General features: G+C 42.4%; 1 protein-coding gene across 2 annotated transcripts in view; it reads right to left on the bottom strand.

Moving 5' to 3' along the window:
* Positions 1 to 11,062: 11,062 nt before the first annotated feature.
* Positions 11,063 to 17,498, bottom strand: part of Mthfs (methenyltetrahydrofolate synthetase) — a 38,213-nt gene continuing 31,777 nt past the window's right edge. For both annotated transcript variants that reach the window (XM_021252188.2, XM_004874809.4), the window contains one exon: positions 11,063 to 11,396. In XM_021252188.2, the coding sequence (XP_021107847.1) occupies positions 11,164 to 11,396 (233 nt within the window). In that variant the 3' untranslated portion in view covers positions 11,063 to 11,163. The remainder of the gene's footprint in view (positions 11,397 to 17,498) is intronic.

Raw genomic sequence — 17,498 nt, 5'->3', positions numbered from 1 at the left:
CAAATGAATTTTGGGATTGTTTTCTCTAGTACTCTGAAATGTATTATTGGAATTTCAGTCGGCACTGCATTAATCTATATAGCAGTTTTGGAAGTATGGCCATATTCACTATATTGGTTATTCCTACCAAGAACAAGAGATATCTTTCCATTTTCTGATATCCTTTTCAATTTCTTTTTTCAGTGTTAAATGGTTCTCAATGTAGAGGTCTTTTGCTTCCTTCATTAGATTGATTCCTAGGTATTTCATTTTTTTGGATGCTATTGTGAAAGGGATCATTTCCCTAATTTCTCTCTCAGTCAATCTGTTCTTTGTGTACAAGAAGGCTATTGATTTTTGAGTGTTTACCTTGTATACAGCTGCTCTACTGAATCTATCAATTAAGTCTAAAAGTCTTTTGGCAGAGTTTTTTGGGTCTTCTATGTACAGTATCATATCATCAGCAAATAATGACAGTTTAACTTCTTTTCCTATCTTTATTCCTTTTATTTCTTTCTCCTAACTGCTGTGGCTAATGTAACAAAGACTATATTGAACAGGAGTGGTGATAGTGGACATCCTTGTCTTGTTCCTGATTTTAGCATGAAGGTTTTCAGTTTTTGACCATTTAGCATGATGTTGGCTATTGGTTTTTCATAGAGAGGCTTTATCAAGTTAAGATAAAGACCATGTATTCTAACTTTCTGCAGGATTTTTATCATGAATGGGTGTTGAATTTTGTCGAATGCTTTTGCTCCATCTATTAAGATGATCATATAGTTTTTGTCCTTGGCTCTACCAATATAGTATTTATTAGTGCATTTATTAATAAATATATTAATATAATTAGTGTATTTATTAATATAGTGCAATTATTGATTTAGGTATGTTGAACCATCCTTGTATCCCTGGGATACACTTGACTTGGTCAGGATGTATGATCTTCTAGATGATCCTCTGTATTCTGTTTGCCAGTATCTTATTGAGGATTTTTCCATCTATGTTCATGAGGGAGATTGGCCTGTAGTTCTCTTTTTTGGTTGGGTCTTTCCCTGGTTTTGGAATCAAAGTAACACTTGCTTCCAGGAATGAATTTCAAAGTATTGTTTCCGATTCAATTTCACTGAAAAGTTTAAAGAGTAGTGGCAATAGTTCTTCTCGAAATGTCTTGTAGAATTCACCAGTGAAGCCATCAGAACCTGGACTTTTCTTTGTTGGTAAAATTTTAATTACATTTTCAATTTCACTCATTGTAATGGTGGGGTTTAGAATTTTTATATCTTCTTCATTCAACTTTGGTAATTCATATGTATCTAGAAATCTGTCCATTTCTTCTGTGTTTTCCATTTTATTAGAGTACAGGTTCTCGAAGTAGGTATTGATGGTCCTCTGGATTTCTGCTGGATCTGTTGTGACTTCACCTTTTTCATTCCTAATTGCATGGATTTGAGCCTCTTCTTTCCTTTTTTTGATAAGGTTGGCTAAAGGTTTATCGATTTTATTTATTCTTTCGAAAAGCCAACTCTTCAATTTGTTGATTTTTTGTATTGTTCTCTTAGTCTCCATTGCATTGATTTCTGCTCTGATCTTTATAATTTCCTCCCTTGTATGAGCTTTGGGTTTGTCTTGCTCTTCTTTTTCTAGGAGCTTAAGATTCCCCATTAGGTTGCTTATTTGAGCTCTGTTTTCCTAATATGGGCATTCAATGCTATGAATTTCCCTCGTAGAACTGCTTTCATTGTGTCCCATAGATTGCCGTATGCTGTACTGGCATTATCATTTACTTGTAGAAACTGTCTGATTTCTTCTTTAATTTCCTCTGTGACCCACTGGTTGTTCAGAAGAGTGTTATTCAATTTCCATGTGTTTGTGGGGGTTTTGCGGTTTCTTACGCTATTGATCTCCAATTTTATTGCACTATGGTCTGATAATATACAGGGGGTAACTTGAATTCTTTTGCATTTAAACATGCCCTATGAGCTAGCCCGTGGTCTATTTTGGAGAATGGCCCGTGTGTAGCTGAAAAGAATGTATATTCTGATTTTGTGGGGTGGAACACTCTGTAGACATCTATTAGGTCCATTTGTTCAAAAGTGTGGTTCAGTTCTAGAATTTCGTTGTTGATTGTCTAGATGATCTGTCTATTTCTGAAAGTAGGGTATTGAGGTCCCCCACTACAACTGTATTAGTGCTTATATGCTTTTTCATGTCCATTAATATTTGTTTTGTATAGTTGGGGGGCATTCGTATTTGGTGCATATATATTTATGACTGTCATCTCTTCCTCTTGGATTGTTCCCTTCACAAGGATGGAGTGACCATATTTGTCTCTCTTAATTAGTTGTGGTTTGAAATCTACTTTGCCTGCAAGTAAGATTGCTACCCTTGCTTTTTTATGAGTTCCTGTTGCATGGAGAACTGTTTTCCATCCTTTTACTTTCAGTCTACGAATTTCTTTTTGTTAGGCATGTTTCTTGTATACAGCATATTGTTGGATTTTGCTTCTTAATCCATTCTGCCAGTCTATTTCTTTTGATTTGTGAATTAAGGCCATTAACATTGATGGTTATAAGTCATTTTTTTTTGGTATTGGGGATCAAACTCGGGTCCTTGTGCTTGCGCAGCAGGCGGCGAAACCACTGAGCTAAATCCCCAGCCCAATTGATAACGATTGACTCATCCTTGTCATGATGTTTTACAGTGGTTGGCTCTTTTATTTTCCCCCTTTCCCTTTAGTTTCTTGCCTTGCCTGGTCGCTTCGCTCTGTTGGGCCTCATGGAGTTGTTACCTTCTTTGTCTTTTTCTAGGATATTGTTTAGAATTGTTTGGAGTGCTGGTTTGGTATTCATGAAGTTTCTCAGGTGTTCTTTGTCATGGAAGTATCTTATTTCCCCATCAATTCTGAAAGATAGTTTTGCAGGATACATCAGTCTAGGTTGGATGTTGTTTTCTTTTAGGACTTGAAATACCTCACTCCAGGCTCTCCTTGACTTGAGGGTTTGTGTTGAAGTCTGCTGTGATTCTGATGGGCTTTCCTTTGCATGTGACTTGTTTCTTTTCTGTAACTGCTTGTAGGATTTTGTTCTTCTGTTGGGTTTCCAGAATCTTGATTATTATATGTCTAGGTGTAGATGTTTTTTGATCATAGCTAGTTGGAGTCCTACATGCCTCACTTATCTGTATGCCAAACTCTTTTGCTCAGTTTGGGAAGTTTTCTGTCATTAATTCTGTCAACAGGTTTTTTATGTCATTTGTACTTTCTCCTGCTTTTTTGTGGACTATCAGTCTTAATTATTCTTCTTTGCATCATGTAGGAGCTGTTGGATTGATTTCTCATAGTCCCTTACTATTTTTAAGAGATCTCTCTTTTCATGGTCACTGACTGCCCTCCTGTCTTCTATATATGATATCCTATCTTCAGATTGGCTCACTCTGCTGTGTATACTTTTGATAGTTTTTAATCTCTTGGATATCTGTTTGAATCTATTTCATGGATTCTATTTCTTTCCTATGTTGGGCATTCAGAGTTTCCATTTCTTTCCTATGCTGGGCATTCATGGCTTCCATCATGGTCCTGAACTTATCTATTTTTTTATCTGTTTCTGTTCTAGAGTCTCTAATCATGTCTTTCATTCTGCTCACCATCTCTATAGTTACCTGGGATATTATTTCTGTTATGAATTTTTCTAGTGCCTCATTCATCTGTTTTGTTACTTCCTGTGCTATCAGTTCAGGGTGTCCAGGTGGTTGAGTATCAGACTTTTTCCACCTTGCTTCCCCCAGAATTTGCTTTTGGTGTGGTGGAAGTCTGAGTTTGTGCCTTGCTTTAATGTCTTCTCATTTGTGTTTTGGGTATTGTCCTTGGTTTAATTCCTGGGCTGATACTTTGAAATTGCTTACTGTAAGTATTTTTGTTGCTTGTATTTAGAAGCTTAATGGAATGATTACTTCTCAGAGGTGTCTTCCAGATATAGCTGGTCTTTAGATTTTGAGTCTCTAATGACTTTGTGGCTCATTTTCATTATACCAGGAAGGACAACTGATTAGATCAATCACGACACCTTAGCCCAAGTGATACAAGCAGCAACACCATACCATCAAGCACAGCTTAGAAAATGACAATTTGTGGTAGTTATTAGTCTACCACCCTTAACTGTGTGAATTAAATCAAAATCGAGGACCAGCCCAAAATATGTTTATAGTGAATAAACTCTTCAATATAACAACTTTACCCTTTGGATGGGGACTTAGAAGTTGTTGGGGAGGGAGGGATAGGTAGTAGGATAGGGGAAGGTTAGCAGTGAGGCCAGAGGACACAGGAGATCATGCAAACTCCAGGTAACTGTTGAAGACAAGAGGAAAAGACAGAATTAAAGAACAAAGACAAGAACAGAACAACCTAACAGCAATAGAGAAGCTAGAAACTGTAACAAAAAGGGAGATGAAGAAGAATGTGGGAGAGCAAGAGAGCAAGAGTGAGAGGAAGAGAGAAAGTAAAGTTAAAAAAAAAAGAAAAAGGAAGAAAAAAATTGAAAAGAATAGAGAAAAAATGAAAAATTAAAATTAAAAATAAGAAAAATATAATTTTGAAAATCAAAAAATTAAAATGAAGGGCCTCCTTCAGGGTATATCTCTGCTGTCACAATAGACAATGTGGGCCACAGTGTGCAGATCTAAGTCAATTAGTCTCAGCAAGCCAGTAGCAGACCCTTGAGATTCAGGCTGATTTCTGGCTGCAAGGCCCAAGTTGAGCTCCCTGACCTTCTACAGGGTTGAACTCTTCAAGTTTCTACTGCAGGTTCCAGCTGCCCTTCCCCTGAAGATAGTCTAGGTTCAGATGGGAGGTGGTGATCCCTCCAAATTACCAACTACAGTGGTCTGGTGTGCCTTTATTGCAGAGATGCTCTTCACTTTTTCAGTGGGCTTCAATTTTCATCAAGGAGCCTGAGAGAGGCCCTCTTTCTGTTGTTCACTTCTGCTGTATCTTCTGGAGCTCAGGACAATGGCCTTTATGAGCCCCTTTGCCTCTGTGGTGTGGATCCAGGTACAGGTGCAGTCCAGAAGCCAGAGGTCGGGGGAGGGGGGCCCTGGGGTGGTGCTGCAGGCGCCCAGCAGGCTCTGCTCCTCACCAGAATGCTCCTGGCTGGGAGGCGCAGGTGGGGGCAGGGCAGCGCAGATCTCGCTCATTGTTATTAATGTGGTCTGTTGTAGTAATAAGCTGCAAATATTAAAATGAAAGCAGCTGTAGCACAGTGAGTGGAGGGAGAGGCTGGACGGAGAACATGGAAGCCATGTTTCTGGCTTTTCTCTAGTCTTGAGAACCTTTGATATACAATAAGTCCCTGACTTACGAACAAGTTCCATTCTGGGGAACTGTTCCTAAGTCAGCTTCATTCATAAGGTGACAAAGTGAGCCTTTTACTGTACAGTACAGCTGTGAAAGTTTGCAACTTGAATGTTCATAAGTCAGGGACTTACTGTACTGGTCAGCCAGGGGAAGTCTGGTCAGCCAGGGGAAGTCTGAAAGCAAAACACTCAAAAGAATGGGATCTGCTGTTTCCAGGGTGACAGGGTTTTTGACACCTTGAGTCTAAGACATCCTCTCCATAAAGGAATGACTTAAAGAAATTATTCCTGCTGCTCAAACCAACCATCAAGATCACAGCTCCAGCCATACCTTGCAGACAAAAGGCAGGGAGCCCTATCAGGACACACTGAGACCAGAAGACAGAAGATGGCAGCATGCCAGGACCAAAATAAGGCATGACGCCACATGGTCAACACAACCAGGGCAGGGGCAGAGGCAGATGACAACGGTGACAGCCCTGCCAATCAGCAGTGTCCCATGGAGTGGCCAGCTGACTGCCCTGTGCCTATCACACCAGAAGTATCTGTCCTTAACGCAGTGGTCTCCAAACAGGGGGACCACTCCAGAGCCGGCAGGCAATCCACTGTGTATGGGGAAGAAGAAATTAGAACTGCTATTTACATGTACTTCTTATCTTTAAAAGACAAGAAGTTTTGCCACATGTCAAGTTTAGACTGACATCGGGCCCTGGCTCCATCTGTGTATCAGAAGGTCCTGTGCAGGAGGGCACTGGGTGCAGGTCCTGCTTAAGGAACAGCAGGTGACAGAGAGCGAGGGGTGAAACACTGGGGTTTATACACACATTCCCAGGCAGAGGCATCTCCCTGCTCCACTGAACCAACCCTCTCAAAATGCACAAGTGCCTTGAAAAGATTCTTACAAAGAACAGCAGACCAAAGTCAACCCTAACACACACACACATGAGCAACAATAGCTGATACTATACTTCTATTTCTAGTACAAGCTGTCCATAAGCCACAAAGGAAAAAACACTAAGATTTGCCAAGAAGTCAGCCAAAAAACTTGGAATGATCAAGAAGCCTTTGTGAAGTGGGATCTGTCCCCAGGTTAATGAAGAACCTTGTGCTACACACACATAACGAATATGCGAGGCCATGTAGCAGAGGCTACAGACCAAGAGGACACCTCCATGACATGCTCAGCAGCATTTCATACCCTGTGATTCAAACTCCAAAACTTGTTAAACAAGTTCACTAAATGGAATCACAAATGTTTATAAGCCTTTTATGTTTTGTCACTTAATAGCAAAAGACCAAGTGTATCATCCCATTTAAAAAAACAAAACCACTGGTTCTTCAAACCACAAAAATAGGCATGAAATAATGATAAAAACATGTAGGGAAAAAGAGCTGAGGCATCTTCCTATCAGGAAGCACTGTCACGACCTGCAGGGGACAGTGCTGGCAACCCAAAGACTTCAGCACAGGAACGACCTTTTCAAGTGGGGGCTGAGAAACAGGACAGGGGTCTCCAACATATTTCCTCTTAAGAGTACCACAAGAAGAAGAAATAAAAGAAAAATGAAAAAAAAGGAGAAGAAATACTTTTCAAAATAATTCACCTTTTAAAAAAAATGTTTTATGGGCAAACTATTTCACTTTCTATTCCTGATAGAGTGGCTGCTTTGACTGAAATTTTTCGGAGGTGAGGTGGTAGATTTCACATCAAGAATTCAGCAACAGGGGCCAGGGATTTAGCTCAGTGGTTCCAGCACCTGCCTCGCAAGCACAAGGTCCCAAGTTCGATCCCTGGTACCAAAAAAAAGGAATTCAGCAACAGTATCACCCCCTAATTCACAGGCAGGACATGTCCCATGTGCAATAGGTTTCACTGATGAGGATTTTATAAAATTAGGGCCCTTATGGTATGATGGAATATTTACAACTCTTTATGATGTGATAAGAAGTGCCCATGAGAAATATTTTTAGTCATCTAAATTTTTTTGATTATCACAAAATACTTTTAAAAGAGCTGTTAAACTTCAAGATGAGTTTTTCACGTAATTCTTTACACAAAAGTTCTATAATTTTCTGAGATTATAAATGGTCACCAGTAAATCACTACCTAAAGAGAGATTTTCAAAACATAAGCACATATAATTTGGGTAAAAGGCATGTTTAAATAGTGAGACAGGAGGGCCAGGGATTTAGCTCAGTGGTTCCACTGCCTGTCTCGCAAGGGCAAGGTCCCAGTTTGATCCCTGGTACCAAAAAAATAAAAAAATAGTGAGACAGGAGGCAACTACTCTCAAAAAGAGAGTTGGGGCGGCGGCCATGCAGCTCAATGGTAGATTGCTTGCCTAGTGCTGGGGGGCAGGCCAGGCAGAGGGAAAACATGGAAAATGGTTATTAAACCCATTTGTCAACAAAGTAAATGTGTGGCACCTACTGATTAATACATAAAAAAGACAGATTCACATCAAGAAAAATGGGTATTTACTAGCCAGATTTCAGTTAAAAATATCACTGCAAAATCAGTAGACAGAACTGAAAATTTCAGTATCTACAGCTCTACTTCCCTCTGGATCTGTTTGTCTCTACAAGATAGCTTCTTTCAGCTATAAAAGCTCTTAAAACCAATTATTGAATAAACTGAATTTTCAGTCATTGATTTACTTTTGAATCATTCAAAATGTGCTAAAGTAAAGTTTTTAAAAATAATGAATTTGGGGCTAGAGTATACCTCAGTAATAGAGCACTTGCCTAGTATATGCAAGGTTCTGGGTTCAATACCCAGCATCACAAACAAGAAAGAGATAAGAAAGAAAGAACATAACAATGAATTTAAAAGTTTTCAACCATATATTTTCCTTTTTAAAATAAGTACATTATTATTATTTTTTTTTGGTACTGGGGATCGAACTCGGGACCTTGTGCTTTCGAGGTAGGCGCCGGAACCACTGAGCTAAATCCCCGGCAAAAATGAGTACATTATTAAGCACATATATTTCAATATTGTCTCATCCTCTCATGTGTATGTTTTATAAGGTGCATATTATTTAGAAAAATGCATTCTTTGTTTTAAGGCACAGCAAAAAACTATACATTTGTGACAGGTGCCCACACAGACTGGAGACTACACCTCAAGGGCAGAAGGTCTGGGGCCTCCCCAACACAGGAAGGCAGAAGACAGAAAAGATGTGAAGAGAGAATGCACTGAAAAGGAGGAAAAGCCACATGGTGTGGCCCATAGGCTGGACTAAGGCAAGGATTGAGACATGTCCTGCAAAATTCCATGCCTGAAACACTGCTGGCAAAGGGAGCAGCCCACACCCAAACAGCATGTGCACAGTACAGGCAGGTGATGTTTGAACTGTTTGTTCTAGCATCAAGACTTTACTGGCTATTTAATTTGTTTTAGGGTCTGTGGTAGGTCCTGAAGTAGCCACAAATGTGGCAGATATGTGTCTTTGAGGAGCTGTAGGTTGGAGGAGGTATGATTAAAATGCAAAATGAACAACTGAATCTCAATAATCTCTGCAAGAAAAAAACCTGGGGTCAGGAACTGAGCTTTTGCACGAACCCATCTATACTCATTAAGCTCTTAGTTCAGAGGACATGGTGATGAAGTGTGCCTCACTCTCACCCAGGCATGGACCAGAACTTCACAGCTCCTTGGTAAAGTAAGCATAGACCTATAGAATACACACCATACTGGAGACTGATATGCCTTGCAATTCCCCAAAACTAAGAACTGTCTCTGCTCAGACCTAGCTGCTATTTCCTCCCTTCCACTTGGATTGTTCCCACACCTCAGACCCACCATTCCTGCTCCATGTCCACCTCACTAGAGTGTCCAGCTCTTCTGATGCCATGTGCAGAGGGATAGGATCAGTGTCACCTGCACCACCAGGGGTCCTCCCTTTCGAGCCTCCCTGCAGAGACCACAGTGCACTTCTGGTCACTAGAAAACAGCTCCTTTTCCAGGGGGACACCCAGAGCACTCTGACTTTCTTGACTCTCGGGGCCTTCAGTTTTCTGGCCAGTCAAATCCATATTCTCGCACACTTAAGGAGCCAGAGATTGGGTTTTTAAACATTGCCCTTTGGTGGAAAAATAATAGAGACTGGGTCAACAGGGAAAATCTTCACAGGCCTGCAGCGACTCAGGAATTTCCCACTTTAACCATTTCAGACCAGCAATTATGTTCACTATGTAACATCCACTTTAACTGTACAGGTGAAATAGTGCTAAACAAGGTTTTCCACTAGAATGGTCATGTCTTCGCAGTGTGAAGGAACTCCACTTCTTTCCCATTTCTCACTGGATGTCCCAAACTGTAAGATCCACCATTAGTCCAACTGACATTTTTTTAAGTTTTTCACTTAAAATACAAAATAACAAATCACATTCTATCATCCAGAGAATAGTAGAACTATGTTTTAAGTGAAGTCATTCCAAATATACTCAATTAATTCAATGGAAGTATTACCACACATCCACTCTCTATCTAACAGTCTGCTCGGTATGAAACATCTTTGGAGCTCACAGTCTGGAGCAGAGGACAGACATGGCCACTAAGAGCTAATGCACAGGACACAGTGATAAGCTCAGCGCCTGGGTCATTTATACAAGGAAGAAACAAAGCTGTCTAGGAAAGACAGAACAAACAAGGCAGGTGTAGAGAGTTCCCCAGATAAAGAAGAGAAAAAAGCTCCTCAGAAAGAAATGCTCACAATGAAAAGGCCAGAAGCAGCCGCAGAACTCAGTTCGAGAAGAGCAAGGTAGTGGGGGGAGGAAAAGCTGGAAAAAGCGGGGGAGGAAAAGCTGGAAAAAGCAGGCGAGGAGGCGCCTTCTAAGGGGGCTCTGAAGTTCCCTAAAAACTCCAATCAGGAGTGCTTCACGATCATATCAGATGTGTTTTATAAGATCATTCTGAAACAAACTGCAGGAAAAAGAACCCAGTATGAGGCTCCTGCTGAGTCTGGCTCCAGAGAGCTGCGGGGTTGGACAGTGGGACACTGAAGGGCAATGGGAGGAGAGAACAGATGCCAGAGGCCTTTTGCATGCAGGGTCCACAGAGCTGATAGCAGGGGACATAGAGAGGTGGGGAGGTGGGGAGATTCTCAGCTCTCAAGTGATCACCAAAGCCTCCCCACCAAGTTACCACCCTCCAGCTGGGAGACCATCTGCGAAGTCAGACAAATGCAAAACCCACAAGAGAACAAAAATCATTCCTAATTTAAGACTTATCAGATCTTAAACTTATAAGCAGCTGACACTCAGAAACCAGCAGTGATAGGATCCAGTCAGCTGAACAAAAGTACTGAAATCACAGGTTTCCCTCCACCAACCGAGAGCTGACAGTGTTGTACACGAAATATCAGAGCGAATGAAGGAAGTCATGATGAAGTAACATAATATTCTGAAGGAACCTGGCACCCCAAGTAAAAGTAGCAAGTCTGTTGATAATTGCTGAGTTTCTGTACACCCAGCAGAAACTGACCAAGCCCATAGCAGTCAGGACACAGTGAGCTACAGCGCCAAGGTCAACATGTCCCACTTCCTCCCACACTGACCTGGGCACAGCTCCTTGTGAACATTTAACCTAAACTGCAAAGTTCGTCACATCAGCCTCAGGAGTCAGGCTGCACACCAATGGTGATAGGTTCTACTTTGATTAATATTCTACCACTCACACCTGTACTGATTTCTGCAGACAGTTTTATGGCAGGTTTCATACTCACACCAAAAATAATGCAGTCCACGTTCACTTTAATGAACAATTTCAATTAACTTTGACAAGGGAAAATAAACATTTTCTTCACCCCAATTACTTGGCATGGTCATCTGGACTCAAAGTGCTGTGGGGTCTTCATAGAGGACTTCATCCACCCTCACATCATGCTCGCCCACTGGGACATGGTGGCAGAGCTGCTCCTTGAAGGCCAGGGCGATGGTGTAGGGCTTCGTGCCCTGCAGCTGCAGGTAGCGCTGCAGGTAGGTGTCATAATAACCCCTGCCCCGGCCTAGCCGGTTCCCGTGATTGTCAAATCCCAGGCCTGGCATGAGGATGAGATCAAGTCCCCCTGAGAACAGAGAAGCACATGTAAGAGGACCAGTGGTTTTTGCAACGATCACCTTAAAATGAGATGTGGTTTTGATTTTTTTTAATGATATCTAATCTTTCTCTGATTTCTGAATATGTGATCAATGTAGAAATTGAAAAGCAAAGTTAGATGAAGTAAAGAACAATTACTCAACAGCTCAGCAGGTCCTTCCTTCATGCCTCCAGCAGTTCTTTTATGCGTAGCCACATAAAAAATGCCAGATTCCCAGGCCCCACTACTCAGAGTCTCCCCAGGCAACCAGGGATTCTACACACCTGTCAGACTCTGGAGCCAGCACCTCAGGATGATGACAGGTGGAACAGGCAAGGGTCAGGGAGAAATGAACAACAGAGCTGTTTCCAGGGTTTGCTGTGGAAAGCCTCACACCGTCCAAATAGCTGTCTCCTACTTTCCCCCACCAGACAGGCAGGGCCAGTGGCCGCACTCCCCACATCACAGGAAAGCAGCCTTAACCTGCTCAGAGACATTCCAAAGGTACAAAGTGATGTCCCCTCACCAGTCCTCTGGCTGGAGGCTTTCCAACTAACACAGAGACCAAGATTGGCCAAGGATCATCAGGACAGAGCAGGTTGCTGCAGCTCTGGGCAGAAGGCATAGCCTTGGGGATTATTAAACCCCCCACAGTGACAGGCATGTAGAAACCATCATGCAGAAGACAGTGACAGTCATTAAGTGGAGGACCTAATGGACATTATGAGTGCAGGGGCTGGAGGGAACACAAGTGTGGCCGTGGGGCCTTCCCAGCCTGGTTGTCCTGGGGCTGCTGAGTGACCTCCAGTTAGTTATGGACTAAGGACTTAGCACTGCTGGCAAGACATACCCAGGCTGGAAGCCAATAACTCTGTACAAGTGTCAGGAGTACAGATGTTCAGCATGCCAGCAAGGCCAACCCTGCTACCAGCAGCTGTCCTGATTCCTGCAGAACTGTGAGGGGAACTAGGCTCTCCCTGTCTCCTAGCACACACATGCCAGCCCTGCCTGCCAAAATCCAGCAGAGTAGATCTCAGGCTATGGTCATGACCTCCTCGTGTAAACTTGTCTATCCATTCCAAGCCGACTTGCTGCGAGGCCCTGGCACTCACCCGAGTCTCTTGCCCTGCCCCTTCCAGCAAGCTTATCTCTCCAGAGACCCACAGTAGCCTGTGCTCTTGAACTCTGCTCCCTCTGGGGCTCTTTCTGTCACCAGAAAATTCTCAGGTTATTTGAAGTTCAGTTCTCTCTTAGAAACCCAGAACACACCCTCCACACCCTCCTAGGAGCCCTTCCTCTCTTCAGGTACAGTCTGTGAAGTCTCTGAGGACACACAATTCCTGTCCTTTAGAAGACAGCAGTTAGTTGCTGTAAAATATACACATGGGTAATGTTAAGAGTTTATCAAGATGTCCCTCAAAGCCTCATGTGCTCACATGTGGGGCTCTTGGGAGTTGACTGGATCGTGGGGGTGTGATGCTCATCAATGGGTTAGCTGCTTCTCCTTTGCCATGCCACCCTGCCCCGGCCTGAAACCAGGGGTGAGCACACACATTATGATGGAGGCATCTCCAAGCTATGAACACCAATTTCAGTCTCATCAGTGCAGACAGAGACACACCCATCAAACACACTTCCAAAACAGGAAGAAGTTGAAATTGTAAAATGAAATATAGGACCAGGAACTCATGATAGCCCTTGTGGATATGCTCTGGGCTCATTCTGGTCGCCCTGGGGTAGAACTGAAGCACAGTTCATTGAATCAACCTTTGTTCATGGAGAAACCAGAGTACATACAAGTAACATACAAAACCCCACCTAAGCAATATGGTAACCAAAAATATTCAACCTCTGATTATGTATGAAAACTAGATTTTGAAAAACATATTTCCCTGTGGGCCCACAATGCACTTAAGGAGCAGTCAATTAAACCATCTAATGGAAATTGGTGACTTTTTAAAAAATTACATAGTAAATGCATCTTTTCTCTCTGCAATGTTTAGTTACAACATGTTTTGGCCATTTGAGAATCTCTGTGTAGAAAGAAAGCGTAGCAAGAATTTTTTATTTAGGACACAAGTATCCATCTGCATTATTATAAAATCCTTTATTTTAGCACAGGTGCCAAAATTTGCATCAAAACACAGGGACTGTCTTTGTCACAAAAGCACTAGGCACAAGAACCCAACACCATGTAAGGTGGCCCTTCCAGTGTTCCTGGGTATTACAAGTCATCCTGTCATAATCATGAAGGGAAGTATTCTGAATACAAGACAAGCTCTGCATGCTATATTTAAAACCTAAGAGTATTATGAACACTGTGTTTAAATGAGGGGAGTAGGTGGGGATGGGAATTAAGATTTTTCTAGGTAAAGCTGAAAACAAAGAAATGAAGAACCTGAGTAACATGTGGTGACGTAGTTCTCAGCAACAGCATCATCCTCCAACCTGATGGAGAGACTCCAGGACAGAATGGAGCTGAGAGGACAAGGGACCAATCTCTTCCCTTCCCCTGGGCCCAGAGGCACCCTATGAGGACATCCCAGGAAGGACACAGATATCTGAGGGGCCGATTCAGGAGCCTAGTGCTCAGGAGTGGATAAGGTCCTGGATAAGGGGCACATTTTCTGCCACTTTTTCATATGCTTGCAATCTTTCACCTTTTTGGCACATCAGAACTTTAAAAACATACACCTCTGGCATGCACCCAGGGACAAAGCCCTGGAGGCTGACCAAAGGCAAGGAAGGCAGGTATCAGAGGCTGCCTGGGTTCCAGCCCACAACATCCTGTGTTAGCTGAAATTCATCAGTCCAGCTACTGAAGTGCTCCTGAAAGTTCAATTTCTTCCCCTTAAGGTGGGAGTAACAATATCACCTACTTTACGGAGTGTCCAGGTAAATGACCAGTTTAAAAACTCCAGTAAGTGTTCATTAGACCCTAGGTCCTATTATACATAGGATATGAATCAGTTATTCTCTTTCTGCTGACTCTGACAGTTACTTCTCTTTGAAAGATAACACCTTGGCCATAAAAAATGAGAAATTAGACATTTATAGCTAAATGGATGCACATTGAGGCCATACTCTTAAGTGAAATAAATAGGACACACATGTATAAATGCCGAATAGTTTCTCTGGTGTGAGAAACTGAAAGTGTAAATAAGGACTAAAATATATAACAGGTAATGTGAAATAGGAAGAAAAGGGGCAAAGGGGAAGGAAGTGGGAGGGGTAGGGGAAAGGAAAGAAGGGAACAGAATTAATATGAGAAAATTGAAAAATAGGAACAAAATCTTTGTAAATAGGGAGGGATGGAGGGGTTGAAGGGAGGGCTAGGCAAGGGTGAAAAATAAGAACCAAGAGAGATTATGTAAAGGTGCAAATTTCCAATGATGAATGTCATTATATTGTATACCTAAAATGTACCAATGATTAGAATGAATAATCGATAATGCAAAATAGGAAGAAAAGGTCCAAAGGGGTAGGGGTAAGTGGGAGGGGCAGGGGAAATGAAAGAAGGGAAAGGAAAAATGATAAGAAATGGAAATAAAGTCTTTGTAAACAGGGAAGAGTGGAGGGGGTGAAGGGAGGGCTAGGAATAGGGAAAAAATAAGAACCAAGATACCTCATGTAAAGGTACAAGTTCCCAATGAGGAAAAAAAAAAAAAAAAAAAAAAGAAGATAACACCAATCTTTCTGCAATTCTTATGCAGATTTCAGTCTCTGGCCAGTCAGGCTCTCTACTGCCACCTGCTGTCACTTGAAGTAAACAAGTGCCAGGCATCCAGGATTGGCTCAGACCCTGGGCAGAGCAGGAGCTCCTACCACTCTGCATTGTGCAGACTGACAAGGTACACTGGGAGGGTCATGGTGGCCTTTTCCTGTGCAGAGGACCCCCTTGCTAACTCCTGCTCTTAAACCTGCAGCATTGGTGTGGCTCGCGGCTCTTTACACTCCCTTCTAGCTGCCACTGGTGCCCACACAATGCTGCGCACACCCCAGGTTATCCTCCTTTCCTCTGCCTTATGATCACCCAGCAGCTATTATTATCCACGTTTCCAAATAGCCAGGCTCTGGGATCTAGGGCCTCAGCCCAAAAGCCAGGGGAACAAGGCACACAGGAAAGCCAACCTCACTTTGGAGATGGCACAGTCCCCTTGACATAGCATCTACCCTGTCAGGTCAGGGCCACACAAGAGAAATGGCATACAAGTAGGGAAAGAGGCCAGGGCAAAGGGCCAGCATAAAGCTGGGCAGGGCCAGGCACTGCTACCCTGTTTGAAGATACAGGGGCTGGGGGCGTGGTCACCACGGTCACCATGGTCACAGGCCTGAGTGAGAGGGCTCCGAGCAGGAGCTAGATGATCAATGCCCCACCTGTTCTCCAGCACCCTGGACTCTGGTGCCCCCTGATGTTTGCAATGTGCCCAGGCCAGCCTGTTGGGCACCAAGCAAGCAAAATGCCATGTGGAGACTACAGGCCTCAAAGGGACCTAGCAAGGTTCAAGTACAGTTACCAATGGTGGTTACTCCTGGGCTTGGGGACTTGATTATTTTTAATTTCTTCTTTAAGTCCTATCATTATAATCAGAAGAAAACTATTTTCCTTTAGAAAAAGAAATCTTTTTATGAATATTCAGAAAAAAATTCCAGTCTTCTTTAGAAGATGTATTTCAAGTATGTTAGCTACTTTTCTAAGTGTTTGTTGTATCTTGGCTAGCATGTCGTCTAGAAAATACCTCCAAAATTGTAAAGGAACAGGTAACCATAATCTGACTCATGTGATTTTCTTAGTCATCATCACCACAATCACCATAAACAACCATGACAATGCATATGAAGCAAGCTGCTTTCCTCAGCAAGCTGGTGCTGAGGACAAAGGAGCTGCAGGGTGGGTGTCCCAACCCTGTACTCACAGGGTCTACAGACTGCAGCCCATGGCTAGGTCTGGCTACACTACAGACCATGTGACCATGGACACAACCATGCTGAGCTGTCACCCCAGCTGGGTCACGGCACTGGGTCACAGCAGTAAACACAGTCAGGCCAAGAGCCCCAGGTACTTACTGTCTAGCACTTTGGAAGAAAGCTTTGCCAGCCCCTGCTGCAGAGCATCTGCCACAAGGTTTGGGGGAAAATAACTAACACTTCACTCTCCTATCTTAGCCTAGAGTGACCAAAATAAATCTTACTGAATGAAATTAAACTGTTTTCCTACAGATATAGAAACTGCCAAAACTAGATCTGAGGCAGCAGCAACCTGGTCCAAACAGTGTTTTCCACATACGACACTTATATTGGCTCTGAGTTTGGAGTACTTTCACTGGTATTAATAGTCAGATGGACCTAAAGAGGACAGTAAAACTGAGAAGAAACTTAAGATCTTCCTCTGTTTTTCTACCACGCTTAGGCAACTTCTGTGTCTGAGTTTCTTCACTAGAAAAACAGGCAGATGGAAATCTTCAATTTCTCAGATCTTTTTAGTATCACAGCTCAATGATTCTAAGAATTTCAAGGATAATTTCTTGTTTTTCTATGTGACATGATCAAGAAATAAATGAAACCAGACTCAAAAGACAAATACTGCATGATTTCACTTATATATAGTATACAAGAGTCAAATTCATAGAGAATAGAATTCTCTATTCACAGAAAATAGAATGGTTTTACTGGGGGCTGGACAGAGGGGGAAAGGGAGCTGTTTAGTGTGTGTGTGTATATATATATATATATACACACACACACATATAGTTTCAGGTCTGCAAGATTAAAATTTCTAGAGATCTGTTGCACAACAACACAGATACAACACTAATGAACAGTGCAGTTCAAAGTGGTAAAAATGGTGGACTATACATTCTGTTTGTTACAATAATAATAAAGAACAAGCAAACAAAGAAGAACATGGCAGTGGGGGACATCTGAGGAGCCCCTCCAGTGGCACAGGGTCACTGGAGGTTGTGCTCAAGAAAGAAAGGAAGAGTCTGGTTTACTTTTGAGAGCAGCAAAGAACAATTTTCTCCAATACAGATATATAATGGTGCTTTTGGAGTTCTGCTATTTCTCTCACTCTAGAAGATGAGCTCTCAA

The sequence above is a fragment of the Heterocephalus glaber genome, unplaced genomic scaffold, assembly GCF_053883595.1.
Source record: "Heterocephalus glaber isolate CG9 unplaced genomic scaffold, H.glaber_assembly_v1.0 deba00001531, whole genome shotgun sequence".
NCBI classification, from domain to species: domain Eukaryota; kingdom Metazoa; phylum Chordata; class Mammalia; order Rodentia; family Bathyergidae; genus Heterocephalus; species Heterocephalus glaber.
The sequence above is the reverse complement of the archived record's forward strand: the minus strand, read 5'-3'. Positions and strand labels throughout refer to the sequence as shown.